Source organism: Hippoglossus hippoglossus, chromosome 14, assembly GCF_009819705.1.
Source record: "Hippoglossus hippoglossus isolate fHipHip1 chromosome 14, fHipHip1.pri, whole genome shotgun sequence".
Taxonomy (NCBI): domain Eukaryota; kingdom Metazoa; phylum Chordata; class Actinopteri; order Pleuronectiformes; family Pleuronectidae; genus Hippoglossus; species Hippoglossus hippoglossus.
The window spans coordinates 12,574,684-12,590,795 of NC_047164.1; the positions used below are offsets into that span (position 1 = coordinate 12,574,684).

The following is a 16,112-nucleotide window of genomic DNA, read 5'->3' on the forward strand; positions in this document are numbered from 1 at the left end:
CTTATTATGGTTTCCTCCTCTATCTCTAAAGTCAACTTTCTCTGTATCCTAGCTGTGTTGTGCACTCTGACAATCCCAGATCTCATCTTCTGGTTGTACCTTCTGTCCTCATGTTATACTTTTACTGTGCTTGTATTTTGTATGATTTATGTTTTTCTTTGCAAAGAAAACAACATTTTTTATTTACAGAAGACATTTTTGAGATCTATGACGTTGATGTTTTTATTTGTGGTATCTGTGGATTTTAGTATTCATTGGCACTGGCTGTTGAATGAACCGTGAATTTTTAGCATTTGCTATAAATAAAAGTTATCATGTGAACTTGTATCAGTGGTGTACACTCGACTGAGAATTTTAATTTAGGCTGTTACTTGAAAGGGTTGAATGCTCTAAGGTTCAGAAAACACAGACTGTCCATTACTGCAGCTCCTCTTCTCAGCCTCTGTCTGAAACACTTGGTTTTCTGCCTCTTTAAGGCCCCAGTCTGCTCTGATTGGCCAGCTGGCCCACTCTGTTATGATTGGTCAACCACTTCCAGCACATGTAGGAAGTAGGACACTGTTAAAATAAATACCGGATACGTTGTTTTTATCAAATACTTAAAGAAATATGTTCGATACTTAAAAGTTGCAAGAGACAAAATCCCTCAAAATGTGTTTCTGGATAACTGGATGTAATTATTTAAATCAATTGTATTTCTTCTGAAAATGTGTTTTTTTAAATAATGTATGATTATTGATATGACTTATTTGTTCTAACAAATCATCTTAGCTGTGACACTATCTCTGTATATTAACCTAAGTCAGCTCTGACAATCTTCTTCACTCTTGCAGTCACTTGGGCAAATAATGAAAATCGCTGAATAAGCACTTAAACCATTTGCTAATAACACAATGGTTATTGGCAGAGACCCGAAGTCATCACCTCTGACATAATAAGCTTCCCTCTCTGCAGTGCTGGGATACATTGTAGGTCCAGTTCACTTTTTAAGTGCACGTCAAGACCAGATCAGATAACTATTGAACAACGTCAGGAGAACATGACACACATAGTGTATATAAAAACATTGTAGGCTGAAGTAAAAGAGGCGAGTGGCCATTTTCAGTTTGATTGACATGTCCCCTTCCCCCCACTACACACGTACGATCACTGGCCTAAACCTTTACAGCTTTAGCCAATTACTTCTGTTTAGTTCTGTCTCAACAATAACAGGATCATGTGTCAGCTGACAGTCGTCACTGTAAAAACAATCAGAGACGACAGGACGGCTGATCCCTGCTGGAGACAAGACGAAGGAAGTTTGACTCTTGGACTAACTAGAATATGGAGGTGAAATATTACTGATGTCTCATGGTTACAACTTACAAACCAATAATTAGTGAGGAACAGCATCCTCCTTGAGTCCATTAAAGGCTGTTTATTGTTGCAGTTTAATATGATACATAAGAAACAGTGACTTTGACTCTCAAGAAGTGGAATTAACGAGATCATATTTTTATTTATTTTATTTCCTAAGTTTGACTATTCTTCACAAAGTGTACACGCTAATATGGGAGTTTCAGAGAACCTCAAATATAATCAATAGCTTTTAAATTAACATTGGATTATTTGACTTGTGTGTGTGAAAGAGTCAACTAACTGTTCAGTTCCCTTCAGTCTCACAGAGCTTTAAGGCATATTTTAGGTTCTTGTTGCCACAGTAGGAAGCTGCCATGAGAGAAAAAGCTCTCGTGAAGTTAAATGTGGTTTCATAAGGGGGAACAGTTAGGGTGATATACGCTCTACTGAATGATAAAGGTTCTCCATGGCGTTTCACTTGATTGTTTGTTTTTGTATGGACATGGAGGAGACTGTGGCCCCCAGTCCTCATCACTGCCAGTCGAGGGGAAACTGATCTCCGTCCTTTGTTCATTCATTCATGACAAACCTCTCACATTACACACTCACGGTTCCACTCACACGGTCTCTCCTCCTTCTCCTTCTCCCTTCTGAAACTGCTTCTCAAACATAAAATTACTGCTCATCTTTAAAAAACTCAGAATGAGCGTTCCAGAGATGAGATTGTGTGCAAGTGCAGGATCAGCATCTCATTACACTGAACACTGCAGTTTTTTTTTACATCTTTAAATTGCGGCCTGCAAAGGGCTGGGATCACAGCATGTTGTGAGGAAACCCAGAGCATCGCTACAAGATGCCAGAATTCTAAATCTATTTTAATCCTAATCTCATCAGTAGAGTTTACTCTGCTCTCTGGTCCCCACATGACCTCTGAAATTAAAATCTGGAGCTTGTAATTTTACAACTCGCCCAAGACGACTGGAAGCAGAGGGAAATATCTTCTTATCTCGCTTTGGCTACACGAAAGAATGTCTTTGCAGTCTCCTCACCACCAGAATGAGTTTGAAATGGTTTGTGAAGCATGCACCGTTTTTTTTGTCCTTAAGCTCATACTGAAACAACCAAAGGGCAAAGAAAGTAAGAAGATATAAATCCTTTAATCCCTATTTTTATTGTGTGCTTCTACTGTAAGGCTGGCTTTATATCTCCATGAGGGATTCATCAGTGTTTTTAAGTTTCACACATCACAGCTTCAACAAGATGAGAACGATGACAAAATACAATTCCCCACCACACATATGAAAATAACTCCATCACAGCAAAACCTTTGAGAGACTCTCAATGATTTGTGTTTTTTCATCGTTGACAGCACAAATTGAAGTCCTGTGTGGAGGAATGTTCATGTTGAGACCCTGGATATCACCAGTGTTTGCGTGAGTGTGAGCGAAAGACTAACCTGGCCACTCATGAGTCTCTCATGTAAAATAGATGAGCTCAGTATGACCGTGTTATTCTAACCCTGCGGGAGAAAGAAAGAGGGATGGAGGGACGGAGAGAAAGGAACAACACATGAATAATTGAGCCCAAATCAGTTTAGTGACCGTCCGTCCCTTCCTACTCTCGGTCTAATGAAGTCAGTGCCGGCAACTGGATTCTCTAACAAACTCCTGCAGTGCAGAGAGAGAAATACGTGACCTAGGCCATATAAGGGGAACCGGTTTTTGTGGTGAAAACGTTTGATCATCTCTTCTACATTTTTGGGATTGAAGAGGTTGTTAGACTCAGGCTCATCATGATACCATGGTGGCCCAACTGCTAGGGCTGGCTTTTCTGTTTCTACCTGTCAGCTTGGTCACCTGTGCAACTCATGGTAAGTGTTTTACAGTGTCTTTAGATTCATTTGTACTTAAATAACTGGTTTTATAACATGATTTGATTGGCTTCAGAAGAATATGTTGTGGTTTTGTTGTACAAATTGAGCATTTGAAGTAGCCTACAGTATGACACTTGATACTGGAATCTGGTATTGATATTTCAAATTAGTTTCACAACAATTCATCCTCCAATATTCTTTTCATGTATGTAAATAGATAATAAACAAAAACTTTGTTATCATTATTTATACTGAGGAGAAAATGTTACAGTTAAACAAACCAAACAAAAACATTGTCTCTTTGGAGGCAAAAACGACAACACCGTTTTGAAGTTTCTTCACTTTCAGTACAGCAATTTCTTGTTTCTTGCATAACACCTGCACTGATACCTACACATCTATAGCTGGACTAAAACCGACAACTTTATCAGAGTGGTCAATTTAATGGACCTGCAGAAATGAAACAGTGTTTAATTCTGACAATTAAACACTGAGCAGAATTGTGGTATTGATTGTTTGACATGTGATGAGTTGTTTCTGATTTAATCAACAACAGTGGAACATTGCCCTCAAAGTCAAGTCATTATTTCACATGATTGTTTTAAGTCATTCTGTAAATTTTTTCTTACTTATCGACATAAATATTGAATATTGTGACATTTATTTCAACCATATCACCCAAACCTATTTCTGCTGACCGCTTGGTGAAATGGTAACAGAGAAAGAAAACAGCTATGAAAGCAAAGGATGGTTTATAGACTGAATATGTCTGGAAAAAATAATTGGACTAATCCCTTATTAAACTATTAGAGTGGGTCTGAAACATGCTGCGTAATCAACCCTGTAATTGAATACTGACAGGGCACATGACACGACCATCTCCTTTTCCCTCACGCACACACATTTGGTTGCATGATTGTGTGTCTCCTCTTCCTCCTCCAACAGTGCAGATCAAGTCCAACTGGGAGGTGGTGTATCAGGACACCAGTGTGTATGGCGTGGTGGGAAAAGCGGTGATCCTGGAGTGCGGCACCACCTTACCTGACATGTACATATGGAGCTTCACCAAGCCGGGCACTGAAGCTATAAAAGCTGTGGTGTACGATTTGGGGAAAGGAACGAGGATCCAGAAGCTGGCCGTGACTCTGGGAAAGTTGACGGTCATCTCAAACAGTGCAGCTGTGAGCATCGAGAAACTGTCTGTGGCTGCACACGGCCTGTTCACCTGCCAAGCCTTCTATGATATAGAACAGGAGCCCAAAGTAGTCTACCACTACGTGCACCTCACTGTCCGAGGTAAGACTTCACTTCTTCAGACAGGGGTGTAGCTAGGACGCAATACTCAACTCTTTTACCCCAATATCACTATTAATTAGTTATTCCATCTTTTATTAACATCTGCATGTATCCAAATCTAAAGCTCCACTAATTCTGAATAAACATTCCAAACATCCATGTTCTTTATAAACACGTAACATAAAGATTTTTGTTGAGGATCCTTTAAATTTTGATTTGAAAGAATTGCGTCTACAATGTCGATAAGATGTTTTACAGCTCAATAATAAACCAGGTGGACAAAACAAACATATCTTAGTTATTACTCAACTGCAATATCTATCTCCGAAGGCTCGACTTGAGGCGAGTTTGGAAAACAAAAGGTAGGTATAGACAATTCAAAATCAAAATAATGACAGAAAGTGTAGAAAGACCCAATGATTAAAGGCAGTGGCCAATCCTTATCTGGTCTTCTATACCCAACACCACACAATATAATAGCTATATCAAAAGATGTCCCAACTAAACTGCATTTATCGACACACAAGTTTAACTGACTATCTTACTTCGGCCACTTGTCGGCCATTTTGGATTTTACAAACAACTACATCCTTGAGTAACAAAACCAAAACAACTTTGAATCAAAAGTGTAAACATCCTGGACAGATAAAAAACGTTCTTCATCTGTCAGCTTGTAGTCCAACAGGCTACAGTAGAAAAGGTAACATCTAACATGATCTGTCTGGATACCCAGCTAAATACATAGACAATACAAATACATTTACCAATACATTTACTGGATTTATGTTCATCTAATCACACCTACATGTTGTGTGTCTTTGTCGTGAATTCAGTTCCAGTCAGTAAGCCTTACCTCCTGATGAGTGATGTGTCTCCAGTGGAAGGATCGACCATGTGGATGCGCTGCAATCTGGAAAACGGGACTGGACCGATCCAGTACGTGTGGCAACACGAAACCCGCACAGGCAACATATCCACCTTTGCACAGGGAAACACCAGCGTGATCAACGTGACCGACGTCCACCGAAACCACACTGGCTGGTTCCGCTGTGTGGCCAGCAACGCCGTCAACAGCGAGAGCTCTAACCGGCTATGGCTAGACACCATTTGTGAGTATTCATTGGATGCTTTGGGGTTTGCTTACTTCACAAAATACTTGTATTCTAAGCTTTTAAAGACACTGCACATGTTCATAAGTAATATTTATAGACCACTGAGCAAGATTTATGTCTAATGTAAGAGGCAGATATTTTTCTAGGAGTAGGTGAAGATCAAAAACAGAACGGAAAAGAAAGTGATGCCTGATGTTTATTCACCAGGTTTATTCACAACTCCAAATGTTGAATTGCTGCTGTGTAGAAAAGACTAGGTTGAAGTCACCTGTATCTTACATGTCCGTGTCCATCATAAATGTGTCGTGCTCATATCCTTTCTCCTCAGTTGGCCCAGACATTCCTCATATAGACGTGACTCCGTACACTATAACAGAGCGGGGATACTCAGCCCTGGAGAGAGAGACTGTGGCTTTACTCTGTCAAGCCCAGTCCAACCCGGCCAGTCAGTACGTCTGGTTCTACAACAACTCCCAGGTCTACACCGGGCCGCAGTTAACCATCACCAAGATCCTCCGCATGCACAGTGGCGACTACGCCTGCTTGGCACAGAACACGTACCTTAACACCCGCTCCAGAAAAACCATCAGCCTGACTGTCTACTGTGAGTCTGATACCTAACCTTGGTCCATGCTGTCAATGCTTTGACTCCACTGCTGACCTCTCTACTCAGTCCTAACCTGTGTTCTTCTGTCTTGGTACTGCAAATGGCAAGGAGTGTAAAAGAGTAATGACACCTATCCTGTTAACCAGAAACCTCCTTTGCTCCCTCTGTTTTTCTGTTTTAAACATTCACCTTCGTCAATTCTCTTATTTCAAGCTCTGTTCTCACAAATTTTCCCAAACACTCCCAAATATCTTGCAAATGTACACACACTCATACGCCTACACAACAAACACGCAGCAGAGTGTGGAAGTACTGCAGACCTATTCTCCTGTTCGGGCCGTCTGGGATGTTGACGGGATTCTCTGTCAGGTACCTCGCTGTGATGTCACAGCCATGGCAAGCGCTGGTTGGCTAGAAAGCCAGTGCTTGCCATTTTTCTCTAATGTTTGATTTTTGCTGAGTTTCTGCTGTTCTGTCAGTTACTCAGATGGTGTATCTGATTTAATACATCACCCAAGAGAGACAGAGTACATTGCCTATTCATATGCATCTTTCACAACAGAAAAGACAAGCTCTGGAATGAAAAGCCCATTGCTCTTCTATAATTGTGGTTCACACCAAATATCCTAACTTCTTTAGTCCCACTTGCCCTGTCTTTGGCCCCGATGACCTCATGCACCCCCCACTTTGCACATCACTACCCTGTCACGCTGCACTTTATCTCCACAGACCCGCCCGATGGCTCCCCCTCCTGTTCTGTGCAGCCGGCTCTGAATCACACCTCCCTGAGACTGCTCTGCTCCTGGCCCGGTGGTTTCCCCTCCGCCTCCCTCCACTGGAGCGAAGACCTGAAACGACTGGGACAGGAGGAGGCCGACACAAGGCAGCAACCAAATCCACTGACCAACACTGCCATCTTGCTGCCAGCTGAAGGCCTGACTTCCAACAACAGCCTGTTTTCATGCATGGGTTCCCACCCAGCTCTCAAGCAGCCGATAGCGTGCAGCACGCGCACATGTAAGAAACACAGAGGAAAAGTGACAAGTTGGTTTTTTTAAAGCTCCCTGATCACCAAACCTGTGACAACTCTCAACTCTTTTCCTCCATCAGATGTTCCCCCTGCAGATCCAGTGTGTTTTGCCTATGTGACAAACAACAAGCAGTATCTGATGCTGTCCTGCTCCTGGGATGGAGGGGCCCCAAAGGCCTTGGTGTGGTGGGAGGGCCCAGGTGATCAAGGCAAAGGCGGAGAGGAAAACTCCAACATCCTGATCCTTCGCTATGGCACCGCTCGCAGCGAGAAGCCCTACACCTGCCATGCTAAACATCCTCTCCTGGTCCAAACCAAGACCTGCAGGCTCACACTGGGTCAGTAAAGATTGTTAATATCACCTCACAACAAATGGGAGACACGGCTTGATCATTAATTAATTGAATATTCACTTGCAGAGGCTCCTGTGTTGCTGACACAGCGCAGGGTTGTGTCTGTGTATGAGGGGAGTGATGTGCAGCTCACCTGCAACCTGAGAGCCAACTATCTCCCGGTCAGTGACATCACCTGGTTCAACAATCAGGGTGCGGACATCCACGACACCTCCAAGTACAAACTCCTGCGAACATCTGCATGGGCCAATCTGACTGTGAGAGACACAGATGAGACTGGAGACAGCGGCGAGTACAGATGCACCACCTCCAACGCAGTGGGAGGAACGGAAATCAATGTCACTTTAGTGGTCAAGAGTAAGAAATCCTTATATTTGTCAAGCAATCACTCCACCACACAGTTCGACATCCTGGGAAATGCACTTATGCATTATCTGCTGTCTTCTGGGAAGTTAGATTAGAGGATTGAGACCACATAGCGATTAGCTTAGTTTAGCATAAAGGTTAGTATTAGACAAGAGGAAGACTGGCAAACAAACCTTGATTGTACAAATGGCAAGTTGTGGTATGAGACTAATGATTGGCTGGGAGGAGTAACTGCGCCCAACCAATAAAATAGACTGATCACACTATTACCACCCATAAAAACCCAATTTGCTGTTTTTTTATTGGATTATATAAATAAGATATAATATGCTAATGAATGAGCTTTAAAGGGGCTGGTAGGTCGATTTGTTTGGAAGGAGCTAGGCTGCTCAGCCTTTGTGGTAAACTAAGCTAACCAGCTACTATCAGCTTCATATCTACTGCACAGACATTATCAATCACTCTTCCAATCTAATTCTTAGCATAAACTTCAAAAAGCATATTTCCCAAAAAGATAAAGAGCTTACAGTGAAGGTTTGAATCTGAGCATTGTCTGTCACAATCCAGCTGTATTCACAAATATGAAAGCTCATAAAAGTTTAAACTTTCATGTTTGACTTGATGGTGGTGCTATAATAAAAACGAGGACACCAAAGTCCATCCAATAATGATGTAGGCTGCTATCTGTCTAATGTCTATTGTGATAGACCATATCAACATGCACAAACTGACAGGTAATACGGAAGTGCGTATTTCTGTTTGATTATGTATTTGTTCTTCTTCAGGGCACCCCATGCCACCCAATGCAACCCTTATCAAAGCGATGTACAACAGCCGTCAGCGTATCGAGGTGGAGCTGGAGTGGCAGGTGCAGAGCGAGGAACACGGAGGGTGGACGGGTTTTCTCCTGGAGCACAGATGGGTGTCAGAGCGACCCGGGAGGAGAGGCAGCAGCAACGACTCAAAAGACGAAGCCGAGGACAGGATTGGTCCACCAGCCTGGTACCGTAACTTCCTCCAGGACCCCGATGTCAGAAGTCACACAGTAATAAGACTAACTCCCACCACTACCTACCAGTTCCGTGTCACACCTGTCAACCATCGCACCATTGGACACCCTTCGGCACCAAAGACTCCAGGTATAGTTCGTAAACATAGTGAGGAAAATGTAGTGAACTGAGCAAAGACAGGTGCCGTAGTTGGGGATTCCTTTACAAATCAATGATTTAAAAAAAATTATGCTCTGATTGCTGTTACTTTGACTTTGATAACAGTCTAACCTTTTTTTGTTTTCTTGTGTTATCCACTTAGGTGAAAGACTCATACACAAACAAAAAAAGCACACTAACACAATCACACATGACCGCTTCACTCTTCACTCCCTCTTTATCTACTTCCTTACCTTTCCTCAAACTGGCCCTGTGTGCTTCTTCCTGCAATTGCTTTGTACCATGTATAGAAGGATCTGATTAATCCAAGCCAAATGATTATTTAGGAGGCAGAAAAGGCTTGTAAGTCAGGTTTAGGGTGGGATAGGTCAGTGGTTTTCAACCCTGCATGAAAACAGGCAGCTATCGAGACTGGATTGACTTTTGGGGAGCGGTCATGTCCATCAACCAGGCCAAGTAAGGCTGCGTCAAACCCATAGAAAATAAAACCGACCATGGGTCACTCAAAGCTTGAGCGGATGTAAAATTTCCAAACAATTGTGAATTAAGTGCATTTTGTGCCACAAGACAAACAGACATGGGTTGAGAACCACTTGAAGGAGCTGAAATGTGATAAACCAAACACACTGTGCGTTATGTCAGAGGTGTACTGTTTTTGCAATGTGTAACTGTGATGTGTTGCAGCGGAGGCACGCTCCAACATGTACCCTGCTGTGATTGGAGCAGCTATCGGTGGAATGCTCTTTGCAGCCCTCCTCACGGCTCTGCTGCTCGTGTACGTAATCCGCAACCGCAACAACAATCCTCGTGAGTCCTGCACACAAACACCAGCATCCTAATGGCTTCTATAATGAAGCATTTGTTCCTTTAATGTGGCATTGATCTTTGGTGTTTTTCTTCTCCAACAGGGCTACATGATGTGCTGTTTGGCTTGTGAGTAATTAAGCATATTGTACTGATGTTGACAGCTTACTATGTGTAGACATGCTGGTATAAGTGTTTGTTTCTGTGTGTCCAGGCAGCACAGCCAGTCGAGGGAAAACATCAACTTCCCAGAGGATGACGTTGTAGGCGCGTCGGAGGGAGGAATAGAGGAGATTGGTGGATTATCCAGTCCAGGTAGATGAACCCCCATCGAACACAGATTCATAGAACTGTCAGCCCCCCCACTCACTTAGACAAAGAGATTTAAGTAATTTTTGTGGGCTTTTGAAACACTTTTTCCCTTGTCCCTTTACAGCTCATGGGCCTACAACTGCCAGAGATAAAAAAAAAAGGCCCAAGACTTTGGATTTCTCCATTTTTGTAATAATATAAAGACTTTTAATGAATGTGATTTGGGCTTCAATATTTTTTCCAAAACTTTGAAAATGAAATATTACTGTTGGGGTAATCCTCCATAGTGCTTCACAGATGAAGCCCACGATAATGAAATACTTTTACAGATGATCAAACAGGGATTTATGGTTTATGGGAATCCCAAGGTAGCCAGGTAATGTGGCCATGGCGTAAAAGGAGTGAGATGCAAGATTCGCAATTAACACCCACACAGTAGCTTTAATCAGCCAAACAATGGAAGGAGTGTACTTTTGTTATACACAACCTTTAATAAAGAATCATTCTTTTAGCTGTCCACTATTTCAGAGAAAAGTAAATCGTCCTGTCCTGTCATCTCATCAGCGTTTATGAGAAATCCGATTTGAACTAATAACTGTATCAGTTGTCTACCTGATGCTAAACCTTGATGCTGGTCTCTTCCAGGTCCAACCATGGCTTTACCCCGGGCGGCTTCACCCCTCACCACCTCGCCTATGAGTGCCACCCCCTCTGCCAGCCAAGGCCCTCCCCCCGAAGACGATAACGAGCCTGTCAGCGTCACCATCACCGTCAAGGCCACAGGCTCATAGTCATTTATCACTCCCCCAGTTGAGAAATTATTTTTTGTTGATGGTTAGTTTGAGACTTATCTGATCTCCACTAGAATAACAAGACTTCATATATCTGTCACTACAACAATTGGTCACACCATCATTTGAAGCATCAATTAATATCCTGCATTAAAAAATATATATACCGCTTAGCCAACAGAAATGTCCTGCACGAGGTGAACAACTTCTGCTGTTTCCTTATTTAACAATTTCCCACTGGGGCTTTTATATTCACATGGATACTTGTAAAATTTGAGCTCATCACATATCTATCCTTAAAATTATTCTATACTTTGTCACTGGTCATGCTCATTGTGCACATTTATCATTTATCACATAACCTTTAGTGTATAGATGCTCATTGTTTAATAATTTATTCAAGACTTTGGACTGTATCATGTCAAACATAACCAGAACAACTTAGTCTTCTCAAAGGCAGAGCAAAGAGAGACAGAGAGACAGACAGACACCCCTGTGCATCCACCCACAGCTTCTGCTCCAAAATAAGTGAAAACTGGCTAATATGACATAATACTTCTACAAGAAAACAAGTACGACATAAAGACACAAGCAGGACACGTTTAAAAAAACCGACACAACAGCTAAATATGTACAGGTTCTCTGTAACGTCCATGGCAGTTTGTTTGTAGTCACCAGAAACTGTGAGGCTGACGCTACTCATGTGAGTAAAATCTTCTGAGTGCTGATGATGTCACCGAGCTTCTGTTTTATCTTCACAAAGAGTCGTTTGAACTCCAGACCGTCGCCCTGGAAAGACACAGACACACGTCAAACTGGTAATAACACGTACTGGGGTGTTGTTGTGTTGATGCTAGGTAACAACCAAAAAAAACGTTTTCAAACAGGATGTTGCTGTGTCTTCACTGATTCTTTTCTGAGGTTTTTTGTGGTTTAATGGCACATTTTGTGTCTCAACCTTTATTATGGTAATGGGTTATTCACATTAAAAACACGTTGAAATGCTAAAAACCAACCTTAGACAGCCTGAAGTCCAGCAGCACTCTATTATTCATCTCTAGCAAATGGACTTTGAAGATGAGTTTGTTATTGCGCTTGTCGAGTGTGCTCACCGTCACCTGAGGAGCAGAGAGAGGTTCATTAAACTGAGGTGTTTGATGGTTCCAAGCACGTGTAGGATGTTTGTGAAACAGAAACTGAAACAGATATTCTGCTTGTGTGGTGCAGGAGGTGTTTTTTTTTACTCAATTTCAAAGCATGTAATGATTCTACATATATCTAAATCCTGTGAGTGCAGATGTACCTGTTTGGTGCAGGTGAGTTTGAAGCCAAGCGACAGGCTTTCGCAGGCCTCTTTCAGGGCAGATAATGAGGCGTCGGCATTCACAGCAGTGAAGAAACGCGTCATTCTCCGCACTAATCTCTGCCAAGGAGACTACACAATAAAAATAAGACAAGTAGTTAAAGCATGAAATAATTGGGGGAAAAAAGATCCAGGGCCTGTGTTGTTCACACAGATCATCACGTGTTGTAAAACAAAATACAAACTGATATAGCACCGAGCATGTGAATTACCTGACTGGCTCCCGGTGTGCCCAGTAGCTGACTACCCAGCAACATGTGCTCCGGCTTGGTCGGCTGGGAGAAGCTGACTTGTCCGTCGGCCTGACTGATTAACAACATGGCTTCCCAGCCACCTGCTGCGAGATCAGGCTGAGAGCTGGAAAACTGCATCCTGTCATCACTGCAGAGGGAGGAATGTGGTGTTGAGATGATGCAAACAAACGTAAATACAACTTTAGAGTTAAGATTTTTTTTTTTGTGAAAGCTCCTGACCTATTTTTTCTGGATTTTAGTCCCACATCTGTTCGAAGAAGTTTTTTTCCTCCTGAACCCAGAGAAGCTGGCGGGTGCTTCACACCTGCAGGGAACCACACAGAAATCACGCAATTGAACAACAAACTTAAAATTCAGTTGATTCTTTTTGTCCTGATACTAAAACTTGCCTTGTGTAAACCAGCGATCTTTCATTATGTCTGTGATGGTGATGCGTGCATCTGGACTCACCAGCAGTAATTTGGACAACAAACCTGTGCAGAGCGGTTACATGTTAATGAAATTAACCTCAAACACAAAAAAATTTAAAAGAAGTAGTATTTACAAGATTTACTTACTAAGTGGCATTGGTTGTATTTTCTTCCAAGGAGATAGATAAGTTTTCTTTTGAACCCAGTCTGAAAACTCTTGACAGCTCTCAGAGGGCTGGTCCCATGGTAACTCTAACAAAGAAGCAACATAAAGAGAGCGACAAAACTTATTTCACAGCCACAAAAATCTTCCTTCTGTAGTTTGGTATATAAATATAATTTACCGTAAGGTTTTGATAGTTTGACAATGTCTGTGACTACCAAATTAAAACTAGTTCATCTTTGAGTCAAGTGAATCTTTTCGTCAAATTTGAAGAAATTCCCTTGAGGGAAGAACAGGATGGACAGATGAATGAATCTGTCTGTAACCTTCACAGTATCGAGGTTCTTACTATTGGAGCACAGAAGTGGGTATGATACTGTGTCGACCCCCTGTAAACAAATACTTTGTGGTTTTACCTCCAGCCAGCATGGCAGTGAGGACTATCCCACAAGCCCAAATATCCGCGGGCTGAGCTTTGTACTCTGGTCGGCTGAGAAGCTCCGGGGCCACGTAGGGAAGCGTCCCACAGAGTCGATTCAGAGGACGCTCTCGTCCTTTGAAGCGAAACATGGTGGCCAGACCAAAGTCTGTCAGCTTCAGGTTATCTAAAGGTAAAGAAGAGTAGCAGATGATTGTAAGAATACATTCTTAAAAATGTATTTCTATGTAATGTGATGTAATATTTCTCAATCTGGTGGGTACACATTGTGTTTCCTCACCTTTGTCATCCAGCAAGATGTTCTCTGGCTTTATGTCTCTGTGGGTGATGCCAATATTGTGGAGGTACTCCTGCAGGGGTGTGACTGTGAGTTTAATAACAGCAGAACCATGCAGGAGATCACATCATTGCACAGATTTGTTTCACTCACCACAGCTGCCATTAGCTGCTGGAAAAACCTATGAGCGTCGTTCTCTGCCATCCCCACGTCAGGCTCTACAGTGACAGCAGGATGACATTTTAATAACATCGATCAATCACAGCATTAATAGATAGCAGCAACAGACTGGTGATCAGGCTGATATTGTTTATGAAGCATTGGCTATCAAATATCCACTGCCACTGTGTCATTTTTATATTTGGGTTATGTGCATTTATTATAATATGAAGAAAAGAAAGGCAACGATTGTATTTCCACCCATGTGTCCAGTAAATTTTAGATTAAATGAGTTCAAAGAAGAAAAAGAAAAGACGAAATAATTAGTTGGGAGTCAGGTATGACAACAAATAGGTATTATATGTAGCTTTATAATCTTGTGATTCTTGGCATTATCTGTAATGTTCAAAGAGAAGACTTCAGTCTATCAGAGATTTGGTCAAAGCTAAATGAAAGTAGTTCTATGTTTGCCACCATCTGTCTCACCGATTCGGTCGAACAGCTCCCCTCCGGTGCAGTACTCCAGGAAGAGGTAGACCGTCGGCCCTTCCTTCCGATGGCCAAAAAAACGCACAATGTTGGGGTGGGTGAGGATCTACCAAACAGCAGTAAATAGCGTTAAGTGCACACACAGTTTTCATAAAAAGGTGCTTTCAGCCAATGTTTCTAGCTAAAAACAAAGGTTGAATAAATGTAAAGCTTTTTATCCATTTAAAAACATAGTAACTGGTCAACACACATTACATTTTCCCACTGCAGCCGGTAACCACTGACTGCACTGACCTACCTTATGGACGCACACCTCCTTCTTGACATTTTCAGCGCACTCTTTAGCCTGAGAGGTATCGATCACCTTCACTGCAACCGCCTCCTCCGTCTGCCGGTTCACCAGCAGCTTCACTCTGAGACGCAGGAACACAAAAGAGACAAGACGGGTTCGATCACAGAGGACCAGGCGGAAAAGGAGACAGATAAAGGCAGCGGTGGAGAGTTAAAGTTACCTTTGATTGAACAGGGTGAGTGAGTGTCGGCAGCACAATTTGTTAACTGACTAACTAAACTGTGTATTTTTTATGTCCACCAAGGAGGGTATGTTTGCACCCCCTCTGTTTGGTTGTCTGTGAGCAGGATTACGCAAAAACTACAAAACAGATTTCCACATACATGGGCCAAGGAAGAATCTTTTCAATTTTGTGAGGATCCAGGAAATTATTTTCACTTTCATAAACAAGATAGCAATAGAGCATTATTTTTTTAACAGATTTTTCAGGGAATAACTAATAGATCTGGATGAAAAACTTTGTGATTGATATTGTTTTATTGCCCAAACATGGTTTTAGGTAAACAAAATCTGTGTTGTGTTAGATAAAATGCAGATTTATTCTCACATTAATGTGAATATATATATCACATTAATTATCTGACCCTTCAGAATAGAAGGCAGCAAACTGACATCTTACAACTCTCTCAAAAGTCCTGTGGGGCGAGCTGCAGAAGTAAGATGCTCCAGGGATTTATTTATGTAATAATCCTACACATCAAATGAACACATTGACTCTATCGGGTGGAGATGTGCTGCTATGAACAGTGGTAGAGTAAATAATGTTGTTAGTGATAATAACAGAGGAGGATTCATACTCTCCGTAGGCTCCTTCTCCCAGTGTCTGCAACAGGTCCCAGTCCTGCACAAAAGGCACCGCCATGCTACAAACACAAACACACACACTCATGTATTTTCCTCATATTTCACCTCCTGCGGACCTGTCAGCTTAGTGGAAATTCCCCGTTTCATCAGTCAAAGCCTTAAATGTCACGGACGTATCGACTCAGAGTTAAATAACCGACTCACCTGTTGTGTCAGACGAACTTTCTCATGAGTCTGAGGCAGCGACTCTGAAGACTCTAAAGAATCTGCCACAAATTTGGCGCCTTGTTTTTTCTCCTGTTGATGACTTCCGACATCTTCGACACTTCCGGTTGTTCCTCTTCTTCGCTG

At 42.1% G+C, this 16,112-nt stretch overlaps 2 protein-coding genes across 2 annotated transcripts; one reads left to right on the forward strand and one right to left on the reverse strand.

Moving 5' to 3' along the window:
• The first annotated feature begins 3,036 nt into the window (after positions 1 to 3,036).
• On the forward strand, positions 3,037 to 11,653 carry LOC117774177 (V-set and immunoglobulin domain-containing protein 10-like 2). The gene is made up of 12 exons (XM_034606377.1): positions 3,037 to 3,208; positions 4,157 to 4,507; positions 5,341 to 5,616; positions 5,948 to 6,223; positions 6,956 to 7,243; positions 7,337 to 7,594; positions 7,676 to 7,966; positions 8,761 to 9,114; positions 9,829 to 9,951; positions 10,053 to 10,077; positions 10,163 to 10,263; positions 10,906 to 11,653. Exons 1-12 carry the CDS (start codon positions 3,139 to 3,141, stop codon positions 11,049 to 11,051), a joined length of 2,559 nt encoding a protein of 852 aa, XP_034462268.1. The 5' UTR covers positions 3,037 to 3,138; the 3' UTR covers positions 11,052 to 11,653.
• Positions 11,424 to 16,112, reverse strand: chek1 (checkpoint kinase 1). Its single transcript, XM_034606383.1, has 14 exons — positions 15,966 to 16,112; positions 15,755 to 15,820; positions 14,904 to 15,018; positions 14,603 to 14,711; positions 14,111 to 14,175; positions 13,961 to 14,030; positions 13,658 to 13,846; positions 13,226 to 13,330; positions 13,058 to 13,141; positions 12,888 to 12,972; positions 12,627 to 12,795; positions 12,355 to 12,486; positions 12,068 to 12,169; positions 11,424 to 11,840 (listed from the first exon to the last, which is right to left on the reverse strand). Exons 2-14 carry the CDS (start codon positions 15,817 to 15,819, stop codon positions 11,751 to 11,753), a joined length of 1,380 nt encoding a protein of 459 aa, XP_034462274.1. The 5' UTR covers position 15,820; positions 15,966 to 16,112; the 3' UTR covers positions 11,424 to 11,750.

What these genes read in the sequence shown, in the direction of transcription:
- LOC117774177 (XM_034606377.1), top strand. Translation starts at nt 3,139, where the DNA reads ATGGTGGCCCAACTGCTAGGGCTGGCTTTTCTGTTTCTACCTGTCAGC. An exon ending in GACCTGCAGGCTCACACTGG is followed by an intron (nt 7,595 to 7,675) that starts GTCAGTAAAGAT and finishes ATTCACTTGCAG; the next exon opens with AGGCTCCTGTGTTGCTGACA. An exon ending in TGGTGGATTATCCAGTCCAG is followed by an intron (nt 10,264 to 10,905) that starts GTAGATGAACCC and finishes GGTCTCTTCCAG; the next exon opens with GTCCAACCATGGCTTTACCC.
- chek1 (XM_034606383.1), bottom strand. Translation starts at nt 15,819, where the DNA reads ATGGCGGTGCCTTTTGTGCAGGACTGGGACCTGTTGCAGACACTGGGA. An exon ending in GGAGAAGGAGCCTACGGAGA is followed by an intron (nt 15,019 to 15,754) that starts GTATGAATCCTC and finishes CCTGCGTCTCAG; the next exon opens with AGTGAAGCTGCTGGTGAACC. An exon ending in CATCTTGCTGGATGACAAAG is followed by an intron (nt 13,847 to 13,960) that starts GTGAGGAAACAC and finishes CTTTACCTTTAG; the next exon opens with ATAACCTGAAGCTGACAGAC.